Genomic DNA, 17,197 nt, shown 5'->3' on the forward strand with positions numbered 1-17,197 from the left:
TTTTTCACTGTATTTATCTTACTGCCCCTTTCTATTTATTAAAATGTTATATTGGCTTTTTCACTTACAGTAGCAATACCATTTCTATTAAAAATAGATGCGTTTAAGTTAAAAGTAGCCATGGCAGAAATTGTTGAGTGGCATGCGGTGTTGCGCGGGTGAGTGGTAAGTGGGGCGTGGTCTGGGGTGGCAGAGATGTGGGCTGTCACCTAGAGTAGACCCTGAAGGTGCCTTCCCCCCACCTGATGAGTTTGGGGGCCTCTCCTTGCTCTGTGCCTCTCTGCTTCTCCTCTGCTCACACAAGTCCAAGCCTGTACTCTGGTGTGATTGTCCTGAAGGAAGGAGAATTTGTGCCACTGTTCCATAACCTGCTTGAGAGGGGGGCTCCTGGAGTTGGGGGTGCATGGGTGGGGGGTAGGGTGCCCCCTTATCTCTGAGGCCAGTTGTTGTTTGTTGTATGTCATGGTCTTTACACAGCTCCTGGGGTGGCTGGAGCTACAGACTCCATGGTTCCTCTGGTCCCCAGGCACAGCTGGGCCTCAGGGCTTCCTAGATGCCCAGAGTCCCAGAGAGCAGGGAAGCTTCGGGAGCTGCCGGTGAGGGCCAGGCTGTCCCTGGAGCTTCATGCCCTAGGCTCTGAAGTCTCAAAAGTCCCTGTTCCTGCTTTCTCCACCTCTTGGTGCCCTGCCTGCCTGCCCCTGGACACTGGGCACAGATCCCAGGAGCCCTAGTGGACACAGTGGATTCAGCCACAGGGCTGGGGACCAGGGCCAAGGCCGAGATGGGAGAGAGTCCCATCTGCCCTTTCCCCAGCACATTGTTCACTGTGAGGACGTGGCCTGGGCACCAGGACAGTGCCTGGGGCGGGGGGCGGGCAGGCCTGGACAGAGCGGATCCTTGCTGAGTGTCTGAGGTCTCTGTGAAGGCACTATGTGTGTGTGTGTGTGGGGGGGTGCTGAAAGTATTGTCACGTGAGGTGTGTGTGGTCTCTATAACACAGTTTCTGTGACTTTGCATGTGCAGGGTATCTCCTGGATGTGTGTGTGTGTGTGATGTGTGTGGGGACCTCAGGGGTCTACATCTCCATGTAATGTGACTGTGACGTGTACTTGTGTGTCTATGTATCTGTGTCTGCCTGCCTCTGGTGCCTTGCTTGCTTGGGTGTGGGGTGTGTCTACTGCTTTGTGTACGTCAATTGTACAGCTTATGTCTGACTCCCTGGTCTGTCTCAGGGGCAAAGGGAAGGTGTGTGGCATGCACACGGGTCTGTAGCTGGAAAGGGTACACGGAATGCAGTGGCCTTCCAAGGGGCGGTGTCTGCGTGGGGGTGGGGAAGTCGCTGTGCTGGGTTCTCAAAGAGGGTCTCTAGGGCAGACCGCGGACGCGGCGGCGCCTTCCGGCCCGGCGCGGGGCTGGTAACCGGAGCCCTTGCCCCGATGAAATATTGATCAGGGCCGCAGGCGGCCGGGCTGGAGGCGGGGTGTCAGGCAGCGCGCCGGCCGCTGTCCGTGGTGCTGCCACGCCTACCGGGAGTCGGTGATCAGGCCCTCCCACCGGCACCCTCAGCCAGGCCTCTGCCTCTCAGCATGAGCTTGCGTGTCCCTTCTCATCTGGCAAGGGAAGCAGAGGAACCAGATGGGCGTCTTATTGGGATCCAGTATCCCCCGTGGCTGGGGTGACCATATGGCTGGGTTGGCCTGGGACAGTCCTAACTCATAACTGTGGTATGGTGTGATTGTTAGTTGTGCCCCTGCTCGCTCCCCAAAGAGTCTCAGTGGAAGGATAAATTGTGCGCTGAGCAGCAATCTGGCTTCCATCCTTGGACTTCTCCCCCTACCGTTTCAGCTCTGCCCTGGGAGTTCCGTAGCCACTCAGGTGTGCAGGTGCATGTGTGTGTGTATGTGTGTGTGTGCGTGTGTGTGGGTGTTGTGCCCTTCCTGTGCTAGGACTGAGCTGGAATAAGGCACTAGGGATCCTGTTGCAGCCCAGACCTTCCCCAGGGGTTCCAGCCCCCTTTCCCCCACTGCAACTTCTGCTTTCCTTTCAATTCCCTTTCAAACTGTGCTCCTTCTCAGCCCTGGGCTTCCCCTGCCCCTAGAGAGTCAGGGTATCTCCTGGCCTCCCTCCTGCATCCTGGACTGGGAGGCCTCTCCTTGGTCTGAACATCAGGGTGTTGTAGAGTCGCCAAATTGGCCATCTGTTCACTTACGGCATCTTCTCTGGCCTACTTTTTTTTTTTTTTTTTTTTAAGGCAAACAGACAAATAGACAGAGCTCCCATTTGTCTGCTGGTTCACTTTCCAAATGCCCACAATAGCCAGGACTGGACTAGACCAAAGCTTGGAGCTGGAATTCAATTTAGGTTCCCCCACTGTGGGTGACAAGGTCCCAGTTATTTGAACCACCATAACTGCCTCCCAGGGTATGCATTAGGTGGAAACTGGAGTCCAGGTCCAGAGCCAGGCACTCCAATGTGGGAGGCGTTTTCACAGTGTTTTAACCACTAGGCTAAAAGCCCACTTCTCCCCTACTTTTAACCACTACTCCTCCCTGCTTGAGTGCATGCACTGTCCCCCTACCTGTAACTGTAGGTATTGCACCTTACGGCTTTCCTCATCTGTCTTCCCCTCTGGGCATTCCCCTCCCACCCTGCCTCACCCTGCTTTGGGAAACACACCCAAATCCTGCCTGCTTGTGCTGCCCCGCTGAGCTCCAGTGGCCCTGCCTGCCCAGTGCCTCTATGTGGGAGCGCCACAGGTATCTCCGACTCCCGGGACTAAAGTGGGGCATTCCTCTTCCTCTTAAGCCAGGTTTTTTTCCCCTGGGACCTCAGGCTCTGCTGGTGGTGCCTCCCAGCCCCTGCTCATCGTGTATATGATCTTGGATTCCATTTTTCCCCTCTTGCCTACTCTATCCCTTTAATAACCCTAGGCAACCGCTAACACCACCATGACTCCCAGCCACCCCTTTCCACTCGTCACAGGCAGGTCTGGTCTGAAGCAGCGCGGCCCTCTTACCTGCAGGGTTACAGCAGCCTCCTGGGCTCTCCCTGCTGTCGGGCTTTCTTCTGGTTATGCGCTCAGTGTCAGATTGAGCTCTGGGAAACATCACATCTAAATCATGTCAGACTTCACTCCTGCAGGATTAAAGCCAAGCTTCTCAGCTCCGCGTCCAGAGCCTTTCATCGACTGTTCCAGCCTCCCTTCCCAGGCCCCTCCTCCACATCCGTACCTGCCTCCTGCTCCAGCTGCTCTGCTCTGCTCACCAGCCTCCGACACGTGTTCTTTCCGCACAGTCCCAGTAGTGCCCATCTCTTTCCTTTAGAGCTACTTCTGCCTCTCCAAGCCCCGAATATATAGATATATATACATATATATATATATATATAAAGGTTTATTTATTTATTTGAAAGGCAGTTATGGGGGGGGATCTTCTTTCCACTGGGTTCACTCCTCAAAAGGCTGTAGTGGCCATTTGCAAGGGTTGACCCAGGCTGAAGCCGGGAGTCTGGAACTCCATCTGGGTCTCCCGCATGAGTGGCCGGGGCCCAGGTACTTGGGACAACTTCTGCTGCCTTCCCAGGTGCATTAGCAGAGAGCTAGATCAGAAGCAGAGCAGCTGGGACTTGAACCAGCACTCATATGGGATGCCAGTGTCACAGGTGGTGGCTTAACCTGCTGCACTACAGCGCCAACCCCCCACCCAACCCCATCTTTTGAGCTCCTTGGGAGGCCTTCTCTGCTCACTCATGTGCTGAAGTGTTTGCTCTTGCAGAACAAAGTATTTTATCTTTGCCTCTCGGTGCCTCGTGTGGTGCACGGACCTGTAGCACGGGCGTCACTGGGAGCCTGCTGGAACTGTAGGTGCTGAGGTTCCACCTGTGAGCCCTGGGGTCAGAATCTGCATTCCCACAAGACCCTCTGGTCATTCGTGTGAACAGATGAGCTTGAGGAGCCCTGGATGGTGCTTTCATGGGGGCAGGGTCTTGTTTTTGTTTAGGGGTGGCCTTGGGCCAGGACTGGTGGTATTCCCAAGTGTCAAGTTTAGCAGCTAACAGGTGCCACACAACTATGGGATGGGGTGAGTGGTGGAGATGGCCAAGGGGATGTGTCCCCTGCCTGGGCTCCTCCCCTCCTGTAATCCACACCCCGAGGGGCCCCAGAGCGCCAGCTCTGTGAATCTGATGCCGGAAAGTCCTCTAGCGATGTGTGTAGCAATCAGTTAGTCATCCAAGAAGCAATTATTAAGCAGATAGCAGAACTTTTCCCACTTCACAAAACACATGCTGGTGGAAATGTCTGCTATTTTCATATAAAATAAAATATGCTTGAAAAGAAAAATATGTATTTTTGTTTTTTCATTATAGCATTAATATAGTTTCTAAAGTAGTAACTTTAGAAAACACAATATGTCACATGAAGAAAATAAAAATGACTCAGAGTTCTGCTCTCCAGCTCTACATGCTGGTGATACCGCCGTGCAGATTGCCACTCTCATTCGGCAATGATGTCCAGAGTCCCTGGCAGGCCTGGCCAGGGACGAGGTGTTGGGGTGTGGGAGCCGACATGGCTCCTGTGGTACAGAGCCCCCAGCCAGCAGGTGGGTTTGGGAGGTGGGCACAGAACAGGTTAAGGACAGCAAGCCTTCATTCTCAGGGCAGTTGTAACAAAGTGTCACACACTGGGCTTAAAACAACAGAAACTTTATTCTCTCCCTTTCTAGAGGCTGGAGGTCAGAGACCAAGGTGAGAGCTGTGATGGCAGATCTGGTCCAGGCCTGGTGACAGCTGGCATTCCTTGGCCTGTGGACATATCACTCCACTCTGCCTCCATTGTCACATGGTGTTCCCCCATAGCTCTGTCCCCATGGTCTTTCTCTAAGGACACTGGTCACGTGGATTAGGGACCTACGCCACTCCGGCCTGGCCTCGTCTTACCTAACCACATCTGCAGCCGCTCACTTCCCAAACAAGGCTACCTGCTGGGGTGCTGGAGTCCACCTCAGCCTGTAGCAGGCAGGGCCGTGCTGGAGTGCAGGGGCAGCACCACGGGGACCCCAACCTCATTGGGAAAACTCTCCTTGGAAATGGCCTCCAACCAGGGAACGGGCAGGTGAAGGCCCAGGGGCAGACAAAGGTGGGGCCTCAGGGCACAGGAGTGGGCATGGGCTGGAGAGCAGGGTTCTGCGCAGACAGAAGGCAAAGTGGCACTTTTTTTAAAATTTTTTAAAAGATTTATTTATTTATTTTAAAGTCAGAGTTACACAGAGAGAGAAGGAGAGACAGAGAGTGAGAGAGAGAGAGAGAGAGAGAGAGGTCTTTTCCATCCGCTGGTTCATTCCCCAATTGGCCACAATGGCCAGAGCTGGGCCAATCTGAAGCCAGGAGCCAGGAGCTTCTTCTGGGTCTCCCACGTGGGTGCAGGGGCCCAAAGACTTAAGCCATCCTCTACTGCTTTCCCAGGCCATAGCATAGAGCTGTATCAAAAGTGGAGTAGCCGGCCGGTGCTGCGGCTCTCTAGGCTAATCCTCCGCCTGTGGCGCCGGCACCCCGGGTTCTAGTCCCAGTTGGGTGCCGGATTCTGTCCCAGTTGCTCCTCTTCCAGTCTTTCTGCTGTGGCCTGGGAAGGCAGTGGAGGATGGCCCAAGTGCTTGGGCCCTGCACCCGCATGGGAGACCAGGAGGAAGCACCTGGCTCCTGGCTTTGGATCGGCGTAGTGCACTGGCCTCAATGCGCTGGCTGTAGTGGCCACTTTGGGGGTGAACCAATGGAAAAAGGAAGCCCTTTCTCTCTGTCTCTCTCTTACTGTCTAACTCTGCCTGTCAGAAAAAAAAAAGTGGAGTAGCCAGGACTTGAACTGGCACCCATATGGGATTCTGGCACTGTAGGCAGCGATTTTTATCTGCTAAAGCCACAACACCAGCCCAAAGTGGCACTTCTGAGGAATGAAAAGAAACAAATGCGGCCGGAATACAGAGCAGGTGCAAGAGGCCTGGGACAAGCTGGGAGCTGGGAGAGGAAGACAGGAGCCAGGTGACACGGGCTGTGGGCCTTGCAAAGGGGTTTCTCCTTCATAAGGAAGGAGACGGGGAGCTACAGGGTGGGGTCAAGCAGGAGAGATTCACTCTGCTTTGTAAGCTCCTCCCAAGGTGGGGTTGTCCATGCTGCATTGTTCTTCTAAGTCCCAGACCAAGTCCTCAGGAGCCCCCTGGCTGAGGGAGGCCTGGCCATGACCCCTGAGGGTCAGCTTTGACTTCAGGAGCCTTGTTCTGAGCAGGGGCCAGGGCTCACCCAGCCATGGGTGTGCCTGACTCTTGGGTGTCCTGAGCCCTTGCAGTCTGGGGACACAGGTTGGGACCTGGCCACACCAGCCCCTGCACTGCAGTGAGCATTGTGCCTAGGGATGCGTCCAGGGCCCCATGTTTCCCTGAGGCCAGAGATCCTGGTGCTGGAGCAAGCCCGGTGTTGGGTCTTACAGGGCTCCAGCAGCCTGCTCCCCTGAGGGCTGTGCTCAAGGCATCCCTTACCAGAGCTTCAGATGGAGGAGGGCACACCTGCCCGAAGCTGCCCGAGCCTGCCTTGCCCAGGCTGGGTGGGCCAGGCTGGGTGAAGGAGAAGTGGGTCAGCTTGGTAGCCATGGTGACAGCAGCTGCTCCCTGCCAGCCTTCTCGTCTCCTCGCCACAGACCTCACCGATGAGCTCCTTTGTCCAGGGTGGCAGAGACGGGAGCCCGCGGGGTGAGATTGCGGGCTGCCGCGTGTCTGAGTGCGTGAGTGTTCAAGCTGGCGCAGCTGCCTGCTCCGAGCCGGTGCGTGCGCCTTCGCCGAAGCAGCCCGCGCTCAGGGTGAGACGCGTCCTGCTGCCCTGCCTTGGAAGCCTTGGGGCCCTTCACCGAAGCGGTGCCTCTCTGGGCAGGGGCTGTGGGGGTGAGTGTGTGGGCGCCGCTAGCAGCTTCTCTGTGCCTCTATGTGAGTGGGTAGCTAGGAGAGAGGTGAGTATCTGCACATGTGTGATGGACACATGTCATGTGTCACATGTGTGGCTGTGTGTGATATGCCCTGTGGTGGCTCTCCCCGTGTGTGTGTGTGTGTGTGTGTGTGTGTGTGAATGTGCAAGCCTGGACTGGGGTGACAAAGGTCCACACAATCGGGGTGCTGCCTACTCTGGCTGGGTGTGCTTCCATGGCCCAGCCTGCTCCTCCCGACCCACACCGACCCCCATTACTCCCATCTCTCACCAGGTGAGGAAGGGAAGCATTAGAGCCCAGAGGTCCCCCACTCCCCCTCTCTGGATGCAGGCCCTGGCCTCTGACACAACCCGTGGGGGATGTGGGAGGTAGGCCTGGTGCTGGCTTAGGGGTGGGGCAGGAGTCTCAAATGCCAGACCCAGCAATCCAGCAAGGAATTTAGAGCTGAGAGGCTGGCACAGCTTCATGGTTCTCCTCCTCAACTGAGAGCAGCAGGACTCTAGTCCCACGCTGACCCGGCAGCACCTGGGGCTTCAGTGGGAGGCTGTCCTCTTAGTCTACACCCTCCCCTAACATGGCTGCACCTGCTGTGGGCTTCAGGCCAGTAAGAGCTAACAACTGGACAGTCTTTTACCTTGTGTAGGCTCATGGAGTTTGTTACAGAAACCCTCTGTCACGGCTTGTCAATGGCTGATCTAGGTTTTATTTCTTATTTAAGAAGCAGAGAGCAAGAGAGAGACAGACAGACAGACAGACTTCTCATCCATTAGTTCATTCCCCAGAAGAGTGCAATGACCTGGATTGGGCCAAAGCCAGGAGCCAGGCCAGGAACTTCACCCAGATTTTCCATATGGGTGGCAGGAACCCAGTCCCTTGAGCCATCACTGCTGGCTCCCTGGATCTGTGTTAGTAGTAGGCTGGAATCAGGAGCTGGAGCCAGGCTTCAAAGCCGGGCACCCTGATACGGGATGCAGGAGTCCGAATGGCGATTTAACTGCTAGGCCAGTGCTGGCCCCAGATCTAGGTGTTTGACCCTGTCGCGTTCTTATCTCTTCGCTGGCCCGCCTGATCCTGAGTCCAGCCTGGAAGGGTCGGGCACGGGGTGGTGGTTGCCATCTGATAGAACAGGACATGGAAGTTCAGAGAAGTTGAATACCTTACTGGGGGCAGAGCCAGGAGTGTCTCCTGCCCCCACTGCTGGGCATGTCACAGAGCCTCTGGGGAGAGACACGGACCTCACTAATTGGGGGGATGCACGAAGGAAGAACGGGGTCTGGAGCCCCTTGGGGATTGGTCCTGTCTTAGTTCTTCCTGTGGAGTTCAGCAGTCTGACGCTAAAGTGCCGGCAGGGAGCCAGCGTTGTGGCACAGCGAGTTTAGCCACCACCTGCGATGATCCTGCCAGCATCGTGTGTGAGTGCCACCAGGTTCCAGTCCCAGCTGCTCCACTCCCAGTCCTTGGGCCCCTGCCACCCACATGGAAAACCTGGATGAAGCTCCTAGCTCCTGGGGTCAGCCTGGCCCAGCCCTAGCCATTATGGCCATTTGGGGAGTGAACCAGTGGAGAAAGATCACTCTCTCTGTCTCTCTAAGTAACTCTGCCTTTCAAATAATAAATAAATAAATTTTTGAACAAATAAATAAAGTGCCTAAAGGTATATTGGGAGGGCTCAGATGTTAGACCACTTCCTTTCACAAAGGAGGAAAGAGAGAATCAGACACTTTAAATGATTTGCTCAGGGCCCCACAGCTATCTCCAGAATCCATCCAATACAATAGCCTACAGCTACTAGAAACCCCTCAGGACAAATGTCTTCCCTAGCCTTTCCTCTAAGCTCTACTCTTCCCTTCCAGACCCTTTTACCGGATCACCTCCTCCCGGGAGCCTGCCCTGACTGCCCTCACCCTGTTTCTTGAAGTGGGAGTTAATTGAAGCCTTGTGCAAATGCCTTAGTGGTGTGCTGTTGGGAGGGGCACAGCCCCCATGGTGTAGCACACACTCTCAGGCTCCTCATTTCGGTGAGTTTGAGCTGTCTTCCAGGTGAGGGGGGTGGAGGGAGCACCAGACAGGTGACATGGGACCTAGGAGTCAGGGGACTTGGGTTGAAGCTCCCTGTGCAACCCTGAAGGCATCTCTTCCCCATTCTGGGTGGTTTTCTCATTTGTTTTTATTGTTATTATTTATTTATTATTTATATTTGTTATATATAATAATATACATTATATTATATCATATAGTATATTATAATATGTAGTATATATTATATTATTTATTATATGCAAATCAGAGTTACAAAGGAGAGGCAGAGGCAGAGAGAGAAAGATCTTCCATCTGCTGATTCACTCTCCAAATGGCCCCAATGGCCAGGGCTAGGCCAGGTCGAAACCAGGAGGGGGCCTGGAGCTTCATCTGGGTCTCCCATGTGGGTGGCAGGGGCCCAAGGACTTGGGTCATCTTCTGCTGCTTTCCCAGGCACCTTAGTAGGGAGTTGGATTGGAAGTGGAGCATCTGGGACTCAAACCAGAGCTCATTTGGGATGCTGGCGTTGCAGGCAGCAGCTGAACCCATTGTGCCACAGTGCTGGCCCTGGCAGAGCGATTGTCGAAGTGACTTTCCTGGAAAGGCTGTGGTTCATTGAGCAACGGTTAGAACCCCTAGCAGGTGACAGGCTGTATCCTCCGTCCTGCGGCCCTCTCCCCACTGTGCGCCCACCCCCGCCTCCTCGCTTCCCCCTGCCCGTGGTCTCACAGCTTGGGAGTGACCGCACGGCTGGTTTGCTCTTCCTGAGCTCAACTGGCTGCCAGAGAAGGCGCTGGACTCCCTTCCGGAGCGTCCGCTGCAGCACAAGTTCATGCTCAGCCTTTCGGCCTAGAGGACTGAATCCGACTCCTTATAGCACACGGCTGAGGCAGCTGAGACCCAGAGAAGCCCCCTTTGGGGAAGTGGCCTGCAGGCTGGGTTCCCACAAGCACTCTGGAGTGCTCCAGGCCCCCTGCATGATCCCCGGGTGTTTGAAGAGGCGCACACAGCGCCGGATGGTGCAGAGTCCTGGATGGCAAGCTGTCTCTTGTCAGTTTCATCCATTATTCATGAGGAAACACGAGCCCCCGGGTTGGCAGCCTTGGGAATTTTGTCCCTTTAGCTTCTCACCCTCTGGGGGTGGTGCGCTCAGGCTGCCAGGAGGCTGTGCAGGAAGCACTTGCCTCTCCAGCTGTGACCTGGGTGGGCTTTCCGCTGCCCTGGGATGCTCACCCCAGCGGTGGGAACCTGGCCCACAGCGGGGGCTTCTCATAGTAGACCCTTCCCTTGCAGTTTTCTCAAATAGTGCACAGCTGCTGGGCAGAGCATGAGTTTCAGGAAACGAGCCCTTTGGATAAAGCCCTGGGGACAGTGGCTGCTGAGGGTGTCAGTCTGTGGAAACAGGAGACCTGGGTTTGAGTTCAGGCCTTCTCGCTTCTTAGCTGAGCAGAACGGGCAAGTCCTTTGTTCTTGGAGAGGCAGTTTGCTCGTCTGCAGCGTGGTGAGAACTGTATGCCCCACAGAAATACTGGGAGGAGCCAGCTGGGTGTCTGCTGTGGCAGGTGCATGGTATCAGACCCCCCTGTCCCACCTTCTACCAAAGGGCCAAGCAGACACCCAAGAAAGCACAAGGACTGGCACTCGAATTGGAAACTGCAGAAAAGAGATTATCCCAGGCCAAGGTTCAGGGGCATGTTCCATTCGTGGTGAGTCTGATGGGGGGCGGGTGGAGAAATACAATCCGGGTCTCTGCACACGGCACAGGCTGAGCAGGAGCAGTCAGTCGGCTTTGACTCATCTCCTCTGTCAGCCCTAATTTGCCAGGCCTGCGGGAGCCAGGCTGACCTGGAGGCCAGGTGACCGCTCTCAGCTGCCTGGGGACTGTCTTGCTCCTCGGCAAGAGTGGTACCCTCCTCCCACCCCCGCCCCCGCCCCCAGCTTTCCTCCCTTGCTGTGTCCTTTGAAAAGTCAGACTCCCTCGGGGTGACAGGCCTGATGGCAGAGGGTCGAGCAGTGCCCATAGCCATGGGGTGGGCAGCTGCCCTGGGAGGAGCACTGGGGGCCGAGATGCAGCCTGGACAGCGCAGGGCACGGTGCACGCCCGAGCGGCTGGCTCTGCTCTTTGCTCTGTCCAGACAGCTGTGGACCCTGCTGTGGCACAAAGCAGCCAGAGACACTCGCTTCCCTGCTCCAGAGTGTTCTCAGAGGCCTCCGTCCTCCTCTTCCTGTACTTACGGTAGCCACCATGAAACACTTGGCTGTATAATTAGTTATTTACTGTCTGTCTCCAGACTGGAGCCTTTGGGAAGGCAGGACTGGGTCAGCCTGGTTCACTACCCATGTCCTTGGCACTCAGCATTGGTCTTGGGATTTCGGGGGCTTAAATATTTGTAGCTGAGGCTAATGGGAAGAGTACACCTCTATACTCTGGAAAGGAATTGGGAAATATGTTCCAAGAGCCCAAAGACTACTTAAGCCCTGGTACCAGGCAAGATGCTTTTGGATGTATCTGCTTCAAACTGGCCTAAGCAATGGAAAATAAATTATCTCTCAAAACTGGAGCTCAGAGAAAGGCAGACTCCAGGGATGGCCTTTGGCCCCTTCTGTCTGGGTGCTGTGCTGTCCTCAGCCTTACTGTATTGATCCTAGGGATGGGTCATCTCTTTGGGGAGGGCTCGTGGGGGAGAAAGAGGAGGAGGTAGGCAGAAAGACCCTCCCCCCCCGCAGGCATCGGATTTGAATCTTCCCCTAAGTCCAACTGAGCCAATGTGGTCATCTGTCCACCCTTGGACCCCAGGTGAACGCCATCCATTGATTGCCTTAAACTCATTAGGCTGGGTCACTACAACAAGCCAGGGGCTGGCATCTGGGCAAAGCCAGTGCTCTGCCAGGAAGCATGTGGGGGCTGGATGTGCCCGGGAGGCTCCCAGTGGTACCCACACCTCCAACTCAGCCATTCCATTTCTAGACATCAGTCCCAAGGACATAAGCAGACAAAACCAGTGTGGAAAGATGTTTATTGACATGTGTGTTTAAAAGAGAGGGAGGAGAGAACTTGTGTCTGATTCAGGAGATAACTATATTGAAATAGTTAAGTCAGTTGTGCTACCTCTATACAATGGACTACTAGGGTGGCCTTAAATCATTTATACCAAGTGTTAATGACATTGGGGAATGCTTAGAACATAGCATCAGATGCAGTGTGCTGGGATATAAAACTGTTTTTCAGTACGATTGTTTTTATTTGAGTGAAAAATTTTTTTAAGTCTATAGGAGGAAGACTGGGGGAAGCGTGTTAAAAAGCTCATATGAGGTGGCTGTCTCAGTGGCATCGGGAAGGGTGGGTGGCTTTTCTGGACCAATCCCTTCAGGTGGAAGGGGTCCTTCCACCATCTGCACAGGCTGGGGCAGGTTTTGTCCTCCCTGATGTCTTTCTTTCTTATTCTTTTTTCAATATTTTTTTTTTATTTGAAAGCACAATGATAGAGAGAGATGGAAAAACAGAGAGATCTTCCATCCACTGGTTCACTCTCCTGGTCACAGCAGCCAGGGCTGGGCCAACCCAAAGCCAGGAGCCAGGCGCCAAGAACTCCATCCTGGTCTCCCATGTAGGTTGCAGGGGTCCAAGTACTTGGGCCATCTTGTGCTGCCTTGCCAGGTACATTAGCAGGGAGCTGGATCAGAGGAACCCAGAACTTGAACTATTGCTCTGATATGGGATGCTGGTATCGCAAGCAGTGGCTTAGCCTGCTGCACTGCTACACTGGCCCCACTGGCTGTTCTGATGGCCTGCTGTGAAGACGGCCATCCCTGGCACTTGCTGGGTACTTATTTTACCTGCGTGGGTCCCAGCATGCTCCATGCACCATCTCATCTAATCCTCACTATTCTCCCAGGAGGAAGGAGTTGGAGTTCTCATTTTCCTGACATATTCGCTGCAACTGCAAAATGTCTTGTCACAAGGAAGCTCATGGCCAGCATGTGGAAGTCCTGGGTGTTCAAGGCCTGGCCACCTGACTCCACAGCTCTGGTCCTCACTGCCAGACTAGGTCACCTGCCAGGCCCTCCCAGCCACGCGATAACAAGGGCAGTCCTATTTATTGAGGCCGACCCTGTGCCCACCCTTGGCATGGCTTCATTGCTTGAAGCATTTCAGCTTCAAAGAGGCTCAGTGACTTGCCCAAGTTCACACAGCTAGGAAGTGGTGGGGCTGCCCTAGAGTCTCTGGGTCTGATGTGGGATCCTTTTGTCTCCCTCCTACCTTCAGGGTTGCCTGGGGCCCCGCCACCCGGGGGACCATGTTTAACGGGGAGCCGGGTCCGGCCTCGGCTGGGACCTCCAGGAACGTGGTGCGGAGTTCCAGCATCAGCGGCGAAATCGGATCCCAGCAAGCTGGGGCCGGGGCTGGGACCACCACCGCCAAGAAGCGGCGCAGCAGCCTGGGCGCCAAGATGGTGGCCATCGTGGGTCTGACGCAGTGGAGCAAGAGCACTCTCCAGCTCCCCCAGCCTGGTGAGGGCGTGGACATGGGGCTTGGGGCTGGGGGCACTTGGCAGTGACAGAATGCATAGGGATTGTCCTGTGCACTTGATCCTCACGGGGCTCAGAGAAGGAAGTCAGAAGCCCCAGAGCGCACAGCCAGGAGGTGGATCCGGGCTCCGACCCTAGCATTTGGGCATCCTCATTCTCCTGCCAACCCTCACGCTGGGCTGTGTCCACACACAGACTCACATTCGCTGGGAACTACGTTAACGGTTTTGTGTTCCTCTCGGTGTGGGCAGTGACACCACTGTTTTCAGATACACAACCCTTCCCCCTCAAAGTTGTCTTTCTTTTTTAAAAAGATTTATTTGAAAGGCAGAGTTACAGAGAGAGAAGGAGAGACAGAGAGAGAGATCTTCCATCCATGGGTTCACTCCCTAAATGGCCACAATGGCCGGGGATGGGCCAAGCTGAAATCAGTAGCCCAGAACTCCATCTGGGTCTCCCACATGGGTGCAGGGCTCCAAGCACTTGGGCCATCTTCTGCTGATTTCCCAGAGGCATTAACAGGGAGCTGGATCCGAAGCAGAGCAGCTGGAACTCAAACCGGTGTTCATATGGGATGTAGGTGGCAGCTTAACCCGCTGTGCCACAATACCATCCTCCAAAAGTTCTCTTACCTGTGATCTCTCAGCCTCCTAAGTGCCAATAGTCACATGGATACCGTGACACAGTCACATGTGCACATTCTAAAGTCAAAGGGAGAGTCCCATGGAGATTCATGGCTCACACAATAACATCAGCGAGTGTTCTGCTGCTCATGCCGGCCACTCGCATTGCCAGGGAAGCACAGTTGTCATTCGCACTGTTCATGGTTGCAAAACCATGTCACGCCAGTCACACAAGCACAGATCCCACGGTACAGACGCATACCTCCAGATCGGAGACACGTCACACATGTGTACACATGTGTGTTCTCACACACCTCAACAGCCACAGCCTGAGAAATGCTGTGTACCTTCTCAGGCACCTAGCGATGGAATCCCAGTTGTGCCCAGAGCCAGGCACCACCCACACTGTCACTCAGCCACCTTGGCCCTCACACCACAGAGGAGCCAGCCTTCCCCACCAAGCCCTTCTCACTGGGCGGCTTCAGCCCAGACACCAGCTGGTTTTACTCTAAAATCTCTTCCTGAATGTTTTGCTCGGAGTAACAACTTCCTCAAGAAACCTTCAAAGAGGAAGCTGGGAGGGGGTGATGGGGCACCAGAGGATCCAGAGAGAATGGGCATTAAGACTTGCAGTTGGGGCTGGGGGTGGGGCACTTCCAGGCCTTAAAATAGATGATCACAGAACCCTGGATGGGGAGCACGGGGGATGGTCTTTTCCAGCAATCAAACTGTGGCGTAGTTTGTGGTTTGTGGAACGGCTACACGGGGAAGCGCCCTGGGGTGGGCATGGCCCCTGTGAATGGGCGGATGGAGATATGGATGTGGCTCCTGGAGCTGAGCCGGGACAAGGAGAGCTGGGATTAGGGATAGGGGATAAAGATCAGGAGGCTGAGGAGGTGTTGAACAGCAAGAGCCCAGCTCCAGGAGACTCGGCCCTGGAATCCATCTGATGCAGCTTCAGACCTGAAGCCTTTGTGCCCTGCAGTGATCTGGAGGGGCCGTCTCTCTTCCAAGGCCAAGGCAGGGGCTGAGTCCTTGGGAGACATCGCCATGATTTGCTGAGACTTCACAGCCAGCAGGCAGGGCCTGGAGCAGACACCAGGAAGACCTTTTGCCTCAAGAGGAGATGGGTGACGCTGGTGCTTCTGGATTGCTTGTCTCGTGGACCGGAAGGGCACGGCTGAGGGCCTGGAGCCTGAGCAGGGGACTCTGCTGAGGCCTGTGAATCATCCCATCACTGACTGTCCGAGCAGGAAGGGCCCCTTGAGATCCTCTGTGCAAGGTTCTCATCTGATCAATAAGCCTCCAAAGCCTGGAGAGAAAACGCTTTCCCAGAAAATGACCTCATGGTGGCCCCCTGAGCCACACCCTGTGCCCTGGCCTCTCCTAGCTGGAGGACTCAGGCTGGTCACTTTGCCCCTCTGAGCCTCCTTCTGTGTTTGCAAATGATGATGATAATGCATGCCTTGCAGAGCTGCCCAGGGTACACAGTGGCACCTGGCCCTATGCCTGGCATGTGACCAACACTGGGCAAAGTGTCAGTGCCATGACTGTTACCCCCGTCACAACTGAGCCCAAACAGAAGTGAGTTCTCTGGCCTCTAGCCCCGCCCCTTCTCTGTGGCATGCTCCTCTCCTATCTAGAGTTCCTTTCCCCTGGAGGATACCAGTGTCCTATCTCAGAGGCACCTCCTGGGCGGGAGAGTCTGGCCCCAGAGGGGTGTGGTGGATTCACCATGGGCGTTGGCCCTGGAAGCTCTTCCTGGCAAAGATCCTGGAAGAGTGCCCCCTGCTGCCCCAGGCAGGATGGCTCCATTCCCTGCAGGGCTGGGAAGTGAGGGACTGGCCTCTGGTCCTTCTTTACTTATTTATTTATTTTTTTGACAGGCAGAGTGGACAGTGAGAGAGAGAGAGAGACAGAGAGAAAAGTCTTCCTTCCGTTGGTTCACCCTCCAATGGCTGCTGCGGCTGGCGCACAGCACTGATCTGATGGCAGGAGCCAGGTGCTTCTCCTGGTCTCCCATGGGGTGCAGGGCCCAAGCACTTGGGCCATCCTCCACTGCCTTCCCAGGCCACAGTAGAGAGCTGGACTGGAAGAGGAAACCAGGACAGAATCTGGTGCCCCGACCGGGACTAGAACCCGGGGTGCCGGCGCCGCAGATGGAGGATTAGCCTAGTGAGCCGCGGTGCTGGCCCCTCTGGTCCTTCTTTCTCATGCTCTTTATGTACCTTCCCTTAGCCAGAGCCCTGCCATCTCTCTTTATTGAAGGGCCTCTGTCCTGGGTCCAGCACTCATATTATCCAGCCTGGGCTACCTCACCAGCCTCTTCTCTAGTCCTCCTGCTTCATGCCTGCTCCCTTCCAGTATGTTCCTCAAGGAACCCTGGAGTGGATATTTCCTGATATTTTAGAGGGCCAGTCCTGGCTCTGTAACTCTCCATGGGACCTTGATAAATTGCTTTCCTATGGGGGCCTCAGTTTCAACATCTGTATAATGGAGCTAAAAATGTTCTGTCCCAGCTACCTCCTAAATCTAATATTCTCCAAATTGTGGGGCCAGTAGGGAGTGTGAGGTCAGAGCTCTGGAGCACAAGTGAATGCTGCCCAGGCATTAGGCAGGGCCGACATAGGGCCCCTGGGGGCTGTAGTAGCCTTTGCCAACGTGGAGCTCACCCTTTCAGCACCAGGGACAGCGGCTTCCCCTTGTGGACCCTGGGTGAGGGTGGGCAGAATGTTCTGGACCATTCCAGAAGATGTTATGGTGACTGCTGCCGCAGGCTGTATCCTGTCCTCTCATATGTGAAGGGGCAGATGGAATGGTTCCTGGAGTCTTTCAGTCCCTAGGGACTACAGAATGCAAACAACTTGGCCTGGCTCCCAAGAGAGAAGCTACATACAGTTATTGCCCAGATCAACAGGGGTTGAGACTGGACAAGCGAGAAGCCAGCAGAGGAATTTTACTCAAGCTTGCAAGACCTTTCTCTTCACCCTGAAGACACGGATCACTGCTGAGTCACATCTCACATAGATGTGGTGCAGGGAGGGGACTGAGGAGCAGTGTG

The 17,197-nt window shown here is 55.0% G+C and overlaps 1 protein-coding gene across 2 annotated transcripts in view; it reads left to right on the plus strand.

Annotated features, from left to right (window-relative positions):
• RIMS3 (regulating synaptic membrane exocytosis 3) overlaps positions 1–17,197 on the plus strand; it is a 39,426-nt gene that overhangs the window by 8,023 nt on the left and 14,206 nt on the right. The window contains exons 2-3 of one of the 2 annotated variants that reach the window (XM_051857905.2): positions 8,818–8,982; positions 13,251–13,495. In XM_051857905.2, coding sequence (XP_051713865.2) covers positions 13,282–13,495 — 214 coding nt within the window. In that variant the 5' untranslated portion in view covers positions 8,818–8,982; positions 13,251–13,281. The remainder of the gene's footprint in view (positions 1–8,817; positions 8,983–13,250; positions 13,496–17,197) is intronic. The other variant, XM_051857906.2, reaches the window with a different exon arrangement.

Source organism: Oryctolagus cuniculus, chromosome 7 (genome assembly GCF_964237555.1).
Source record: "Oryctolagus cuniculus chromosome 7, mOryCun1.1, whole genome shotgun sequence".
NCBI classification, from domain to species: Eukaryota; Metazoa; Chordata; class Mammalia; order Lagomorpha; family Leporidae; genus Oryctolagus; species Oryctolagus cuniculus.